The 17,647-nt window shown below is 43.1% G+C and overlaps 1 protein-coding gene across 2 annotated transcripts in view; it reads right to left on the bottom strand.

The window, feature by feature from the left end:
- Positions 1-3,471: 3,471 nt before the first annotated feature.
- The window catches only part of RRP36 (ribosomal RNA processing 36), a 38,623-nt gene continuing 24,447 nt past the window's right edge, over positions 3,472-17,647 (bottom strand). For both annotated transcript variants that reach the window (XM_077336488.1, XM_077336498.1), the window contains exons 3-8: positions 14,084-14,222; positions 6,506-6,572; positions 6,093-6,197; positions 5,911-5,985; positions 5,608-5,725; positions 3,472-4,265 (exon numbers count right to left, since the gene is read on the bottom strand). In XM_077336488.1, the coding sequence (XP_077192603.1) occupies positions 4,126-4,265; positions 5,608-5,725; positions 5,911-5,985; positions 6,093-6,197; positions 6,506-6,572; positions 14,084-14,222 (644 nt within the window). In that variant the 3' untranslated portion in view covers positions 3,472-4,125. The remainder of the gene's footprint in view (positions 4,266-5,607; positions 5,726-5,910; positions 5,986-6,092; positions 6,198-6,505; positions 6,573-14,083; positions 14,223-17,647) is intronic.

The following is a 17,647-nucleotide window of genomic DNA, read 5'->3' as shown; positions in this document are numbered from 1 at the left end:
GGACTCCAGTTGCTCCCATGTGTGATGAGCTTCAGCCAGCAAGGATTTGCATGGCTGGGGCTCCTCCCCATCCTGCCCCTTCCAGGCTCATAATTGGCCATTTTTTGGGAGGGAGGGCAGGCTGACCGGCCATATATGGTCATATCACTCAATAATTAAAAAAACAACATGAGGCCAGAATAGTAGGATAATTGGGATGGCTTGTTGATCAGGGAAAGATGCTGACTGGTGACATGTGAAGGTTTCTCTTGCTGAAGAAGTGGAAGACAACATCTGGTCCTTATCACTTAATGCCGGCATGTGCTGCAGCTGTTAAAAACCCAGTCAAGTTAAAACACAGAATACTATTCAGGGACTACAAGACCGGAAGTGGTGAAGGAGAAAACCTGGCGTGGCCAGAATCCGAAGGGCTGGAACGCCTGAAGATCTGGACCCACCTTGCAGAAAACAGAGCCTGCAGAACCGCAGTTTTGGAGAACTGCATGCAAACATCTCTCCTTTTCAGGGGACTGTTAGAAGTCAGTGATTGAGTTCAAGGCAGTTTAGTTCCAAGGTATTGAACTGGCACCAATTCAGGAAGCTTTGCCAATTCGAAGGAAAAGGCAGACCCTTAAAGTTTCTGTCAGGGAACTAAGTCGGGCTTGAATCGGAGCATGTAAGACTCCATTGCTGCCCACTTCTGAGCAGGCATAGCAGGTAACTACGTAGCACACCCCACTCTTCTCATCAGCCTCCCCCCGCCGCCCCCAGGCATCAGGATGGTTACTTCTCATTGCTTTTTACGATTCCCAATAGCTGTTTTAATCTTTTATGATTTCCACTAATTTGAGAAAGTAGCTTTCTTCCTTGTATTTAGGTCATTCATTTCCATGAGTATGTTCTGAGGCAGCCAGTGGTACTTCAATACATTCAGCCCACTAAATAAAATTACTCATTAACTTGGTAAATATATTCAGAAGGAAAATTTACAGGGTAGGGGGGAGAAATAGAAAGAAATTGACCTTGTAACTCTCCCTTCCTTGTAAGGGCATGTTCAGACTGCTGGCTTTGGGAAATGAGGGTTCAATTTTAGAACTTTTGCCCCTGAAATGCTTAGAGAATGTAAGGCCAAATTTGCCCAGAGCTGACAAGGACTGATCCAGAAACAATGCATGCTGCACATGGTCTGTGGTTAATTTTCTACTGAGAAGTGACATGGGAAAAAAAGTACCTGCCTTTTCCTGGGAATAGGCAGCCATTAATTTACTCCACTTTACAGTAACTTTGTATAGAATTGCCTTGTGTCCCCCCCCCCTCCCCAACTTCCCTCTCATCAGCCAAGTTCTCAAGGCTCCCAGAGGAACCATTTTTGTACAGCTGCAGTATGTCGGGAATTTCCCATGGTTAAGGGGCACACTTTCATCTTTGCTCCCCAACCTCCAGTGCCAGCAAAATAAATTGAAACCGAAGTGGACGAGTTACTGGGGTCAGTGAGGGCGACCACTTGCCCCTTGGGTCCCTGTCCGTCCTGGATGCTCAAATCAGGTGACCAGCGGATAGAAGGCCCCTTGAGTGAGATTAACCTCTCGTTAACATCTGGAGAGTTTCCTGAGGGGCTCAAGGAAATAGTGGTATGTCCTCTACTGAAAAAGCCATTGTTGGACCCGCAGGACTCTGCCAGTTACTGCCCAGTTTTGCATTTAGCGTTTCTGGGTAAGGTGATGGAGCGGGTCACAACGGACCAACTCCTAAGGTTCTTGGAGGAAACTGTGTGGTTGCGCCCGCTGTCACGCCGCTGCCGGCACCGCCCTCCCCCCCCCGCGCAGTGCAGCGCAGCGCTGCGCTGGCTGCACCCGGCAGGAACGGCCGCCAAAGTGACCGAATCGCACAACCCTATTACCAGCTTTCCGCAGGGCCTGCAAGATGGAACTCTTCCACCAGGCATATGGTTGAGGCCGGGGCAGTGTCCTTGTTAGTCCATCTGAGGATCCCCTCCAATACTGAGATCTCTATCATCGAGATCATTATATTAGATCTATTAGATTGGCACTCACTCTCTTTGAATGTTATTTGAATGTTATTTATCTCACCATGCTGAACATAGGGGAAATTGGGATTGGAATTATGACCACTGCCGCTTGTATGATGTACAACATATGATGTAATTTGGGGATTTTATGGGAGATTTTATTGTGTTTTAATTGTTTTATGTTGCAAACCGCCGTGAGACCTAATTGGGGAACAGCAGTCTATAAATCAAATAATCATAGAATTATAGAGATGGAAGGGGCCATACAGGCCATCTAGTCCAACCCCCTGCTCAACGCAGGATCAGCCCAAAGCATCCTAAAGCATCCAAGAAAAGTGTGTATCCAACCTTTGCTTGAAGACTGCCAGTGAGGGGGAGCTCACCACCTCCTTAGGCAGCCTATTCCACTGCTGAACTACTCTGTGAAAAACTTTTTCCTGATATCTAGCCTATATCGTTTTAGTTTAAACCCATTACTGCGCATCCTTTTCTCTGCAGCCAACGGGAACAGCTTCCTGCCCTCCTCAAAGTGACAACCTTTCAAATACTTAAAGAGGGCTATCATGTCCCCTCTCAACCTCCTTTTCTCCAGGCTGAACATTCCCAAGTCCCTCAACCTATCTTCACAGGGCTTGGTCCCTTGGCCCCAGATCATCTTTGTCGCTCTCCTCTGTACCCTTTCAATTTTATCTACGTCCTTCTTGAAGTAAGGCCTCCAGAACTGCAAACAGTACTCCAGATGTGGTCTGACCAGTGCCGTATACAATGGGACTATGACATCTTGTGATTTTGATGTGATGCCCCTATTGATACAGCCCAAAATGGTATTTGCCTAATAAATAATAAATAAATAATAAATTATACAGTTTAAATTGGCCTGATTATGTATAAGGCAGCTTCATATGAGACAGACTGGAATTATGATGGGAAAGGCAGGTGACCCTTAATAAAGTCACAAGACCTTTGCCTGGCCACCAGTACCCTGATGTGGGAAAGGGCAAATCCTTTTGTCACCCTACCTAGTCTTTTGAACACAGTAAGTACAGAGGCTTGCCCCTTATAATTCAAGCCATAATGTCCCATACTTGTGACATTCCTCATTGTCTCCTGCCATTCCCCAAATGGAGAGGTGTTCTTTAAACTAGATGAATGTACACAGCAACCAATCAAGAGCTGAAACATGAGCACAGGGCAAGGAAGCAAACCAAAGAGCTGACAAGATTCAGAACATGAAAAAAACCCAACAAAGATCTGCTTAGCTAGAATGGAGTCATGCTAGCAATTACTAGCTGAAAAGATCAAACCACCGTGAAGAAGAAAATGAGAGAGAGAGTGCGGAACAAGTCGTGTGAAGAAACAGTGGTAAATGTGTCCTAATGAAATAAGCAATACTGTGTGCTCTCATCTCTTGAAAATGCATCTGTTCCTTGGTTTGGCATTAACAGAGAAAAAGAATTCCAAAGGAAAACCAAGTTTGATTTTATTGGAACTGTACTTATGCTTAGTGAAATGTTAATACAAAACATTTTACCAGTTATCTGAGAAGCCGTGTCAAAATACAAGCTATCTGTTAACACTACACTGCAACCTATTGATTTTTTGCAAAATTTCTAGGAAATTTCCAGTCCAATGTAGAACATTTGCATGAAAAAAAGCATTTGTCCTCGGCCAGAATATCTGTGAGCTGAAAAATATATATACAAGCTATTTGTTTTTCTTCCAGATGGAAAGCTGTAGGTATGGCAGCGCTACTATTTTAGGGAAGATTTTTCTTAATACATTACCTATGTGAGAAACCAAGGAATTCTGCATGCTGGGGGAGTCTGTGGACAAAAGGTATTGCCTCATGCGAGGAACAAAGCCCTCCAATGCTGTGTCCTAAGCTCTGGTTATGGACTCTGGAAGAATCTGGGTGAAGAATGCAAATCTTCTCCTTTTGATCTGAGGCTGAATAAATGTACACCCTTAAGAGGCATATGCAGAGGTGGGAGCTTAATTTGCTCAAATGCTCATTGGTGCAGAAGATGCAGATGCTCCTGGCATCGTGTTGGTGCTTTCAGCATCAGCTCTGTACACCGTCCTCCCCCCCTCCCCCCTGCCCAAGGCATAGCCCAAAATTACACCTTCTTCCTGAAAGGCAGTTTCCTTTTGTCCTTAGCTGCATTGCGTTTCCTCTTCTTGCTTAGGAAGTTCTGCAGCTTCCCACTCTTCTTTAGCTCCTTGTACTTCTCAGCTAGTTCCAGTTTCTGCTTATCAGCTACACAACAAAATGGAAGAAGGCAGTCAATTCAAGTCATAACTGTTCATAATGGCATTAGCAGACATAATTAGTAATCACACAGAAGAATAAAGCCTGCCCAGGGAAAATCAGCATGGCTTCTTCAAAGGGAAGTCAGAGTTTTATCGTATCAGCCTTTTAATGATCAGCTTCTGTTTTATGGACAATTTTTAAGATGTTTAAGTCTCTTTGTTTTTGATGGCTTTTTAAATCCTGGGGTGTTGAAATAAATAAATAGGGTAAGCAGGCGATAATACAGCAAATAAAGTTCAATGTAAGTAAGTATAAGGCAGCATTTCTCAATTTTTCTATCGTTGAGAAACACATGAAACATTCTTTAGGCTTTGAGAAACCCCAGAAGTGGCATGATCCTGTAGAATATGGTTGGGAAGCATAGCCATATACATGCCCACCTAGGGCCCCTCTCCCCTTCCTCCCTCCCTCCAGGTCCATGAATGACCATTTGGGGAGGTCAACATGACCATATATGGTCATATCACCCAACAAATGCTCAACAAATTTTAAAAATATATTAAAAATAATTAAGTCCCACCTATTTGGGAAACCCTGGTTGAGAAAACCACATGTAAGGTGATACAAACTAGAACAAAATAAGTCATAGCTTCAGATATATGCTGATGAGGTCTGAACTGGCCAAGACAGAGGGAAGGAATCCCTGGAGTTGCAGTGAATAGCTAGAGGACAATGCTGACTCAGTGTGCAGTACTGGCAAACTTCATGAAGGAGAGGATGACTAAAAGTAAAACAGATAATAATGTAACACCCCTTGTGTAAATCTATGGTGTGGCTCCATTTGGAATACTGTGTATTCTAGTTGCCATATTTCGAAAAAGATACTGCAGACCTAGAAAAATTGCAGATGATTACAAGGAAAGCTGAAGAGTCTGTGACTCTGTGGCTTAAAACAAAAGATGACTACTGGAGACATGACAAAAGCAGATGAAATTGTGCAAGGGGTGAAGAATGTGGGTAAAGAGAACTTTTTCTCCCTCACCTATAATACTAGAACTTGGGGTCAGATTCATGGCCAACAGTTTCAAGACAGGCCAAAGGAAAGAGTTTTTTATTCATTGAGTAATTACACTGAACAATTCACTGCTAGCGACTCTAGTTACAGCCAGCCTTAAAAGGTGGCCAGAGGAATAAACCACTGAATACCAGTGCTAGGAGATTACTTGGGGAGGCTTTTACCCCTGTGTCATATCTCCTAGCTCTCCAGGGCAGCTGGTTGGCAACAGTGTGGAACAGGATGCTGGACTGGGCCCCTGGTCTGATCCAGCAGGGCTCTTACAAAACTTACATTCTTTTAGATAGAAGGGCTTCTTCCCTTGCTTGGCCAGCTCCCTCTGCTGTTTCTTCAAGGCAACATCTTTTTCTCGCTCCTTCTGACGTTTCTTCTGGGCATCCTCCTGCTGTGTCTAAGCAGCCAAGAAGGGCAAGTCATCAACATTCTCGCGCAAATGCATGTTAAGATTTCTCCTCTCCCCCATCTCAGTAGCAGCATCGGAGTTTTCCCGCTGAATGGGCACCCCAACTTTTGCTTGCTCCCTACATCTCAGAAGAAAACATAGGCCTATTGCAATTCATCATGACACCAACTCACCATACGTGTTAGGAGCTGTCGCAGCTTGTTTTGCTGGTCTACGGTTCGACATTTTTTCAGTTGCTTCCGAACTTCCTGCAAAAGGAAGAATTGGGAGAACGACTCTTCAGTCTGCGCAAGAGGACACACTCTTCCTGTAGGCACGTGGTCAACCAAACAAGCAGTACCATTGGCAGCATTACCTCCTTTTCTTTCTTTCTGAGGTCGTTCAAGAACGCGTATGTCTTTTCAAACACTTCAGGGTTGTACTCCCCAGAGAGATCATCAAAGCGTGGGTCTCGAGGCACCTATGGAGGAGGAAGAGCGAGTAAGCATCTAAATCTGATCTATAATAAACGTCATTATTCTATTCTAGTGCACCCCCATTAATTTTATATTTTGGGAGCAAGCCTAGTTCCATCACACTCCCTGGAATGTTCCTCCCTTCACTGTTTTGTCTGCTGCCTACCAAGTTGTGAGCCTTCTCAAAGCATAAAAATCTGTGACATCTCCCCCACCCCCAGCAGTTTCACTGTCTGACTCCCTTCGATATTATCATCCTGTCTTTCCTCCTTGTTTGCTTCTTATTTCTATCCAGAGATGCAAAGCTACTAACCTTCTTTTTCACAGGCACCACTTGCCGCAGAAATGGGACTGGCTGCTTGGCTGACAGTTCCAGTGGCCTGAGGGTCAAAGGAAGCACAGTTGGTTACATAGGAATCTAGAGCCATTTTCTGCCCTGAGCAGTGTGATAAATGATCTGGATGAGAGATTAGAGGGGGTACTTAATAAATTTGCAGACAATACTAAACTGGGAGGGGTAGCAAACACAACAAAAGACAGCAACAGAATACAGGATGATCTTGATAGGCTTGAGAAGTGGGCTAAACTGAACAAAATGAAGTTCAATAGGGACAAATGTAAAGTTCTGCATTTAGGTAGGAAAAATCATTTATACCAATATAGGATGAGGGAGACTTGTCTTGGCAGTAGTATGTGCAAAAAGGTTCTAGGAGTCTTAGTAGAAGAAGAAGAGTTGGTTCTTATATGCCGCTTTTCTGTACCCGAAGGAGGCTCAAAGCAGCTTAGTCGCCTTCCCTTTCTTCCCCACAACAGACACCCTGACAGAGAGGCTGATTCTGTGAAGGTTCAAGGGGGTGGCAGGTTACAGTGGATGAGCAACAGGGTTGTGAGTGTCCTGCATAGTGCATGGGGTTGGATTAGATGGCCCAAGAGGTCCTTTCCAACTCTGTTAGTCTATGACTCTATGAGAACCACTGCTCCAAATACAAAAGAATGCCACAACCAAGTTCATCAATACTACAGCCCATTGGAAGAAATCAAAAGACCCTGAAAACTTGGAGGGCAACTGAAAAGTGTTTGAGAAATACATGGTACCTACTCATTCTTAAAATATAGGGAGGATTAAAAAGAAGTACACTGAAATAGTATTAGACTCCATCTTTTGAATTCTGAATCTCAATAATCCCAGGAGAGGCATATCATAGCTAAACTAGACTCAATACATATTTGGACCATATTCAATAATATGCTTCCTTACCTTTAATGCTCGTTATGAAATGGATGATAGGAAGTGGCAAAATTAGTATTTTATTTTTTGTCCTTTTTTTGCCATCAAGTTGCAACAGAATCATGTTGGAAGGGACTTCAGGGTCATCTAGTCCAACCTCCTGCACAATGCCGGAAATTCACAACTAGAAGAAGAGTTGGTTCTTATATGCTGCTTTTCTCTACCCGAAGGAGTCTCAAAGTGGCTTACATTTGTCTTCCCTTTCCTCTGCCCACAACAGACACCCTGTAAGGTAGGTGAGGCTGAGAGAGCCCTGATATTACTGCTCTGTCAGAACAGCTTGATCAGTGTTGTGGGTAGCCCAAGGTCACCCAGCTGGCTGCATATGGGGGGGGAGGGGCATGGAATCTAACCCGGCTTGCCCGATTAGAAGTCCGCATTCCTAACCACTACACCAAGCTGGCTCTCTTGTGGTGACCCCATAGATTTTCAAGTGAAGACACATTCAGAAGTGGTTTGCCACCTGCTATTCACTAGTGGTCCCCCTCCAAATACTAACCAGGGCTGACACTCCTTAGCTTCAGAGATCTGATGAGCTCAGGTTGGCAAGGGTATCCCTATTATTATATTAATACACTATGACCAATGAAGCAACAAAGAATAATTATGTAATTCTCAGCCCTACTGATGAAAATCATGATCAACTAAATCTTTAGTCAACTATAAAACCTGCAGCCCAGTGACAAAATTTAAATGGATTTCTAAGCTTTGGTTCTTTGATCCTGAGCAGCACTACACTTCTAGAGCAAAAGGTCCCATATTCAAGCTGCCTGTTTGCTGATTTGTGAAAATGTTTAATTTACTTTGAGCAGAAGTCTCAAATCCCATCCCCCTTCTTGTGAGAAAAGTTGCGCTAATTCAATGTTGAGTGTCCTGTAAATTCTCTGGAGAAATTTCTTCCTTTCTGTCAGACAACTCTGTGGGCGTGTAACATGCTCTTGTATTTTTCCACAATCTGACTAATTGCTCTACACTTAAGAATGCTTATTTCAATGTTGCCTTAAAAAAAAAACCCTCTTAGAAACTATTTGCTTACAAAAATAAATAGCAGTCTTGTCAAACGTAGAAGATGGACAAGTTTTTATTCTACCACTATCCTTCAAGCCCGCTACAGTCTAAAATGCAGCGGGTGCTAGCGGCATAAAGGGGGTGGGTGGGAGGCAGGCCCCTGGAGGCGCGAAGAGGCCTCCCGCCCCCTCGGCCACCTCCCAGGGCCAAAGGTGGCGGGCGTGGTTGCTGCTGCCTCCTCCTCCAGTGGGCACTGCGGCTGGGTCGCCCTCGGCGGCGCCTCCTTGCAGGCGTAGCCGACTGCTGTGCTTTGTGGACAGTGGTAGATGCACTGGCTCTGGGAGCCAGGCACATCTGCGGGGAGAGCGGCAAGCGGCCAGCGGCCAGCCACAAGAGCAGCAGCTGTAAAAAAATATTAATAGGAGCCCATGGATAAGGACTAGAGGCAAAGCCCATTGTACTCAGGAATACAATGGGCGCTAGGAGGCACACCAGCACTGTTGCCTTCTTGGGGCTGGCAACCTCCAGAGATGTAGGGAGTGAGCCTGGAAAGCTCCTGGAATTGGACTATAGAGATCAGCTCCCCAGGGGAAAATGCGTTTTGGAGTGGGGACTCTACAATGACAACTGATCTCCAAGTTGAAAGAGGCAAGGGCAACTTACCAGCAGCAGGGCAGCTCTTCTTCCACCCAGCAAACTTCTGACACTGGCAGGAAGATGGAGGTGGAGAGCAGACCCCTTATTAGGTTTTCTTGGCTGAGACCCATGACTTACTCATGAGTAAACACTGGAGGATGGCCATGCTGTGAGCATCTCAAAGTTGGAAGTAAAGGGCCTGTCCTCCCCAGCAATACCCCAGTCTTTTCTGCACCATCTGTGCTGGCAACCGAGCACCCAGGTAGATGTTAACAGAGAGAGACAATAATTTTTAAACATCATACCTAAGGAAAAATTCTGGAGACTCTGAAAGCTAGAATGTTGTTTTGAGTCATGTCTGACTTGCAAAGGCCTTCTCTCGCTCCAACGACACAAGGACTGGCTAAAGTTCAGCAGTGGTAGGGAGAAGCTGCCTTATATGCTCAGATGTCATATGATAACAGAAAGGTTATAGCAATTCATTTAACAGTTACTGTACGTGTGTGTTTGGGATAATACACAGAATGTACATAATTTATGTTGTTCTTTTGATGATTGATGGTAACTAAGAACTTTGGGTCCCCCATTGGGGAGAAACCAACTATACAAGTAAATAATTAATTAATTTTCACATATACGAGATTCATAGATTGGGGCAGAGATTGCCTGAGGACCATAGTTTAATAGAAAACGAGTATGACCATCCTTCTAGGTGACTTCCCCCCACCCCAGAGCAATTTAAACTGTAGACCTCCTTGCAGCTCAAAAGACCCTTGGGAGTAACACTGGTCTCACAGGACCTGTCATCAAAGTCCCTCTCTATCCAGCTGCCTTCTGTCTCTTTACACCCTTGCCTGAAAAGAAGCAAGCGTCAGGCTACCTGCTTCCTTCCACGTAACTCACAACTGAAGACCGATGCCTGTATGAAGGGTCTTGATTCCCAAGGACAGGGAATGACTACCTTGAGCAGACACCCTCTCCTACGCTCCCTCCCTCTCTGGCTTCCATCACTAACCTCTCTGTTCAAGTACATTCCAGAGGGGAAGCAATGCTTGTCTGCAATAGCCAAAACAACAACAGGTCTTTCAGCGCCTTAATTTATTTGTGTCATAAGCTTTTGTGAGCCAGAGATCTCCATTAGAATGTGTAAGGAATGCTAACATGTAAATATGGGAACTCAAGAAAACATTGTAATTCTATTGGCAGAGGATTCTAATAGACTGTACTGAGATGTCTGCAATTTGTATGGCACTTTAATTTATATAATCAGTGTGTATAATAGAACGGAGTAATAAAGAAAAAAAATCTAGGCTCTGCACATCTGATTAACTGTTCTTAACATTCTGTTCTCTTTCCACCTGCATTAATTATTTTTTTTAGAGAGCAGTTCCTGTCAGAATTACAGGGCAAAGACTCATTAAGCAAGCACTACTCCAAATAAAGGTAAGAAAAAGTTTCAAACTGAACATCAAATGCAAAATTTATTATTTTAATACCTCTAAAATCCAGCAATAAACTTTATTACTTTTATTAATGAACTTTACATAATACTGCTTCTCATCCCAATATAAAATATATCCCTTATAATGCAGCTATATAGTTTACATTAAGTTACAGAATTCCTAATTACAGTTCCTTGGATTTTGATCCGACTGTCATCTTCCAACAGCTTTTTACTGAGTTCAGCAACTTTTATTTTTAGATTATTTCCTTGGGTAGCTTTTTGTGTACTGCCCTGAACCCCTGAAGGCTGGGCCCACTGAGATCCTTAAGCTCCTTCTGGGCATGAACTGTAATTCTTTTAATTTCAATCCCCAAGGTCCAGTAAGTTTTCTTTCTACATATTTACAGGGCGGGAGAGGGGGGGAGAGTTTAGATTGACAGAATGAAACCTGTGCCATTTTCTCATAAGAAGACCCATCTTCAACTAGGTTGGGATGTTAAAAATACCTGAAATATCTGAAAGTATGTTTTTGGCCATCATTTCTTGGTCCCATGACTACACCATATCAGACAGAGGTTCTGGTAGCCATCATCCAGGCATTTATGAACTCCAGGCTGGTTTACTACAATCTGGTAAACCACTGGCTGCCATAAAGAATGCTCAGAATTTGCTAGGGATGCAAAGTGCAACAGCCCGTTTCTTCATGAAGAGAGGCCATCAAGATTACATAATACCAGTGCTATGAGATCTGCTCTAATGACCAGTTGGCTTCCAAGCCCAACAGAAAATGCTGGGGTCGAGTTTTAACACCCCGCCTCCAATACTCTGGTTCCAGAAAATCTGAGAATGATTTTACTCATGTGAATTTGCTCCCAATACCATTTGAGAGAAGCTTTATCGGGTAGGGCAAAAGGGCAGGCCTTTTTCTGTCATTGCACCTCTTTTACAGAAAGCCTTCTCCAAAGCTGCTCAGATTACTAGAATTTAGGAGGAGAGGCTCTCCACCTTAAGAAAGCTTTTAATGCAACAGTAAAATCATTTTAGCCCCTAATTCATTTTTGTGTCAGAATAAAATTTTAGTTCAGTGGCACCTTTAAGACCCACAAGGTTTTTAATCAAGGATAAGCTTTCATATGCTTGCACACCAATGTATCCGAAGAAGTGTGTATGCACACAAAGGATTATATCTTGAATAAAAATGTTGCTGGTCTTAAAGGTGCTACTGAACTCAAACTACATTCCGTTGCTTTAGACCAACAGGGCTACCCTCCTGAATCTATCTTCATTTAAGTGTCATTTGTGTCTCAAAGTTGAGAGCCTTTATCAAGGGTCTAATGTGATTCACCACACTAGGTTTTACATTTAAATATCATACAAACAAATATTAAGAAAAATAAGTTATGTACTATTTTACCTTGTGTATGTCTTATAAATTAGAATACTTTCCCCCAATAGCTTTGTGCCATTTTGATTTTATTTGCTCTGAGCAGGCCTGATAGAAGGGCAACATTTTAATTAATGAACTATAAAGTAAATATTATAATTAATCAGAGCAAAGCAAGAGTTCAGACAAAGTCTTTGCATTATTACTTGCTACTTGTCTCCTCTGTCAGAATTACTGTTGGCTTCTTATTACCTTTTGAAGAATGCTTGATTACCGCAGCCAATTAAACTAGGAATCCTGAAGACAAAATCAGAGAAAACTCCTGGAAAGCTTGTAAAGTTATGTCCAAGAGGTTGGTGGGTGCAGCTATGTTATCATCTCACCCAATTTGTCTTTTGCATCCTCTTTGACCAACATGACATCACCAATATGCCAACATGAACATCCTTTAGCAGCCTTAAAAATACGAGAGCTATATTTTATTCAGCAGTGACATTAACAAAAGTCATACTCCTTTTGGAGGAGCTGCAGCTCTTATACAGTAGCCTCCAGATACAGCAGAAAAAGAAAGGCATGCAGCTAGTCCCGGGGAAGAGAACTCTCTAAAAACCTGCCTCTCTAGGGGATATATCAAGGCCTAGCCTTAAACCTGAAAATAGATAAAATGTAAGAAGGCCAAAAAATGAAAGTGAGCTCATCTTTCTTTCTAAAAGCCAGTAAAGTGCTGCATGGGAATTATGAAGTTATATATCAGTTACCTGTAAATAGGGTTCCCCCAGAGCTTAATGACAGAAATGCCAGCTCTTTCCTGAGAAAAGGGTATTTTGCTTTGGCAGCAAAACACTACTGCCATGGTCCATTTCAGCCCCTCCTCCCCAAGTGGCTTTGAAGCAGAAACTAGAATGTGCTGTTTTCTACAGCAGGTAGGAGAAGAGGGTAAAGAATGAACCACAGCAGTACTGTGGCTGTAGCTATCCTTCCACACCCCCTGTGGGATTTCTTGAGCTGATTAGGCTCCTGCAGTTCATTGGCTCCTGCTTCCCTTTCATTTTCACTACGCACTGGCTTCTGATCAGCATGCAGGAAATTTTAGAAATCCTGCTCAGTTATTTTTTTTTTTTTGAGTCATGGTGTCGGGTTGCTTCTGAATTCAATTTCATTCTATAACGCACCAGTGAGCAGAGCAGAATTTTTGGAGTGTTCCCTTAAAAAAAACACAGATATATCTGATTTGATTCTGGCTGCACTGGGGCTTTTGTGCAAAGCATCTCTCAAAAGGCTTTGGAGAGTTAAAAATAGAAATAAATAACCCATAATAGGGAAGACATTTTGAGAAGCTTTTGGCATTGTCTGGAAAGCCCAGCAAGAGCCTCAGGTAAAAGGTGAAAGAATAGCACAAGGTACTAATAGGGAAGGGGCAGGGAGGAAAAGATGTTTTTAGCTGGAAGTTGGAAACCGATGAGGGAGTCCTGATGAAATAAAGAGCAGATGTCTGCTGCAATTACCTTGGATAGGACACTCGTGTGGACTGAAACTTGGCTTCAGTACCCGGAGCAAAGGGTAATCGCTTACAATAAATGTGAAGAGCTGCAAGGACGTGACTGGTGAAGGAGCAATCCCGTGATCTGTTTTTGCTCCTGTCTTCTTTAATATCCAAATTACTCATCACATCAGTGACATTTACAGAACTCACTGCAATTGAGGAACTGCAAATGGAAGCAAGAGCCAAGCAGCCTTGTAAAGGGATCTCATAGAATCTCAAAACAAAGGGAAAGAATCATCATATGCAGATCACATTTTGGGGAGGGGGGGAGAAATGTAGCAATGGTATGGTAGGAGCTCTAACAGGGCAAGCTGTAAGGTAGACCCTTAGGCTGCTGGTTCTTCAGGAAAGCATGATCTACTTAAAACAATATCTACACCTGTAGAAAGAAGCACCCAGAAATGAACCTCTGTGTTAAAAATCAACCCATCCTGAAAGCACATTGCTCTACTTTCTAATATCTCTCCAGGCAAATTAGAGATCTCTAAGCTCTTTACCAGTGGAACAGGGAGTTCAGAATCCTTCACTGGAACCCAGGAGAGCACTTAACTGCTATGCCCTCTGGAGAGCAAAGGGAACCACATTCACCTGTGTTTGTTTGAAGGCTGCCTCTTCTTTGGCTTTGTGGTATTTTTTGCTGTCTTCTCAAGGGCCATTCGCTGATAAGCTTTGGTCCCAACCTTGTTTCTTAACTTCAGCAGTTCCTCAAAAGACATCGAAGATAATTCTTGGGAGATAAAAGAAGACAAAAAAGTTCCCCACAAATATCAGTCTTGTGTTAATTAAAAAAACAAACCCTTTCCCCTCTCTATTTACACAACAGAAATATGGCAACATCTTTTGTACTCAAACTGCAAGGCCAGCTAAACTGCCTTCTTGTCCCACAGGCATATCACCACATGGTTATCTTTCTTAGCTCTTCTGTCAAAGCTCTCAGGCCACTGTACCAATCTATCCACAGACAGGTATACGCACACTCACATAGCGACAGCATACTACGTCCTTGGGGTGCTATCCCATGCAGCTGCAGTATTTGTGCAAATATAACAAACCTGTGTGGGAATAGAATGGAAGGGACCTCCAGGGTCATCTAGTCCAATCCCCTGCACAATGCAGAAAATTCACAACTGTCTGTCCATCACAGTGACCCCAATTCCATGCCCAAATGATGCTCCCATGTGGATCTTCCCTACCCACTCCCACTGGAAGGAAACTCCACGTGGTTGCAGAAGTCATACACACATTTCATCCATATGGGAGAGTACCACATAAAAGCTGTTTCCTGAATGTGCAAGATGGGGCAAAGGGGATCCTTATGTTCTTGAAGTGTGTGGCCTGGAAAGCTAGGCTTCCTGAGGTCAAGTTGTTTTTTGGAGGAAAAGTTATCTTCCCATTTCTAAGAAACTTCTCAAAACCCAGACTGTAAATTTCAGTGCTAGGTAGTACTACAGGCAGCTACCATGTAATTGCACTTCACAGACAACTGCCTTGATTTATGTATTCAGTGTAGAACAATGAGACAGAGACACTACCATTAGCAGATTCTTACCTAGGGATAAGATATACGATGCTCAATTAGTCAAAAACACAAGATTATGTCTCACTGTTTCATGGATCCAAATTTTGGAATTTGGATTTCCCACAGGAGACAGCAAAACCCACCTAGGGATTTATGTACTTTGTGATTTTTAAAAATCTATACTCAGACAATTAAAATTCTGCATTAAGACAAATTGAATTATACAACTACATAGCCCACACCATTTGAGTATATGATACCACCTCATGCCCAATCATTGGACGACCATGCCCAGTACTGCCTATTTTGACTGGCAGTACCTGTCTAGGGCAGGGGTGGCCAAACTGTGGCTCTCCAAATTGTCCATGGACTACAGTTACCATGAACCCCCATGGGCATCTGAAGAGCCCCAATTTGCCCACCCCCGGTCTAGGGTTTCAGCCAGGCATCTTTCCAGGCACTGCTTTTGGAGATCTTGTAATTGAAGATGCCTGGAGCTAACCCTGGGACCTCTATATGTAAGGGCAGTGCTGTATCTCCAAGTAATGCCCCCTCTGCATATCCACACCTTCGCTAGGATGAAGGCTAGAAACCCGCTCTCATTTCTTTTTCAAATAAAGGCTAAGATGCTCAAGAAACTGAATTCTGGACTCAGTACTACATTCTGTGTTTTTTTCCTGTGTGGTTGCAGAGACACACAGCCTTGCCTATAACATGTCACAGCATTTAAGTGAATGTACACCTCCACGAAAGGTCCCTGCTTTAAACAGCTTGCAATACAAATTTCAGCATACAGGGAGCCAAGTATAGCAAGGAATGGCTACACAGACATGCATTTAGACAACCTTTTTCTAGGAATTGATGATGTTCAGTGGTTAAGCCAAAGGTGCCAAAGGTGGGTTTTGAGGTTCATGAACAGAAGGATGATTTACACTCCTTATGAGAGCAGGTACTCCCTGTAGCATCTTTTATTCTGGGAGGAGAAAAATATGCTTGACTATAAACTTAATGACTGAGCTACTGTTCTGATAACATGTTAAGCTGACAGTATCAGTTTTTATCTTTTCCTGTTTTGACTTCTCATATCCAGACAGTTCTTTTTGTCTCCTTTGTTCAAACATTTAGAGTGTTACACTGACATCAGTTCCCAGCAAGCATGCCAACTATATAATAGTTCTTCTAATCCTTTGTGATGGTAAATGTCTGGAAAAACAGTTTTTCCAGATGTGCTCTGGATAGGCCAGAGAAAAATGTTACCTCCTGTCCACTGATGTAAAGTCTATGCAAATGCACACCAAATGATGCATTCAGCCTCAGACACCAATATAGGTTGTGTCACCTTGGATCAAATCAGCAGCCCGTCAAGTGTGCTATCCTACCCTTAGCAAGGACTAAAGCCTGTGGTTTCTAAACTGGAGAGAGCTTTAACAATATTGGTTCATGAAATATAAATCTCTTCTGGAAACTGAATCCAGATTTCACAACAAAAACAAAAGACTGAAAATAGATGATCTAACCTTCATTTCTAAGCAGCAACAAATCCATCTTATTTTAAACAGCCAGGAACATTAAATTCTACGGGTCAACGACATGCTTAGTATCAGTGGTCTAAATTAGCTACCAACCTCACTGTGATATTCCCTTGGTTTCTGCCCTCCCCTTTTCCTTCAGAGTTTTCATAAACACCAGTAAGAGAGACAATGGAAACTTGTGTCAAAATAATATGTTATTTAACAGGCAGATGAAGAACCAATCCATGGTGCAGTGTTAATCATTAAAAATATTAAATGATCTACTATTCAATGTTATGGTGTAAGTAATGTTATATGTTCACAATTATGATGTTTTTCCTTGTATTGGATCCCAAACATAATTCCTTGTATTGTTTCACAAGTTCAAATGTAAACTACCCTGAGCCTCAAGGGAGGGAGGGAAATGACTTTATTTATTTAGATTTTTATGCCGCACTTCCATTGGGCTCTGGGCGATTTACATAGAACATTCTGGGATAATTACATAGAACATTGTAACAAATATAACAAGTATAACAATCATAACATAACATGTCAACCAGAACAATATTTTAACAGGAACACTGACAAAGCCTTGGGTAGGTCAGATTCTTCAGTCATGGAAAAGGGGTGTCCGGGGGGGGGGGCAGCAGGTGTTTTGGGGTCAGTCAGCCTCAAGCAAATGCTTGGTGGAGAAGCTCTCTTTTGCAGGCCCTGTGAAATTGTGAGAGTTTGGACAGGGCCCTGATCGCTTCAGGGAGCTCATTCCACCAGATGGTGGCCAAGACTGAGAAGGCTCTGGAGTTTGTTGAGGTCTGACATGCTTCTCTGGGGCCAGGGATCCGCAGCCAGTTGGAGGTGGTGGAGCATAAGGCTCTTTTGGGAGTATAGGCAAGGAGGCGGTCTCTCAAGTACACTGGGCCCAGACGACCTATGGCCTTGAAAGTGATTACCAAAATCTTAAGCTTAATCCGGAATTCAGCTGGGAGCCAGCCGAGCTGTTGGGAAGACAGGCTGGATGTGGGATCTCCATGGTGTATTAGTGAGAATCCTGACCCTGGCATTCTGTACCAGTTGTAGTTTCCGGATCAAGGATAAGGGTAGGCCTGCTTAGAGTGAGTT

The sequence above is a fragment of the Paroedura picta genome, chromosome 1 (genome assembly GCF_049243985.1).
Source record: "Paroedura picta isolate Pp20150507F chromosome 1, Ppicta_v3.0, whole genome shotgun sequence".
Classification (NCBI taxonomy): Eukaryota; Metazoa; Chordata; class Lepidosauria; order Squamata; family Gekkonidae; genus Paroedura; species Paroedura picta.
The sequence above is the reverse complement of the archived record's forward strand: the minus strand, read 5'-3'. Positions and strand labels throughout refer to the sequence as shown.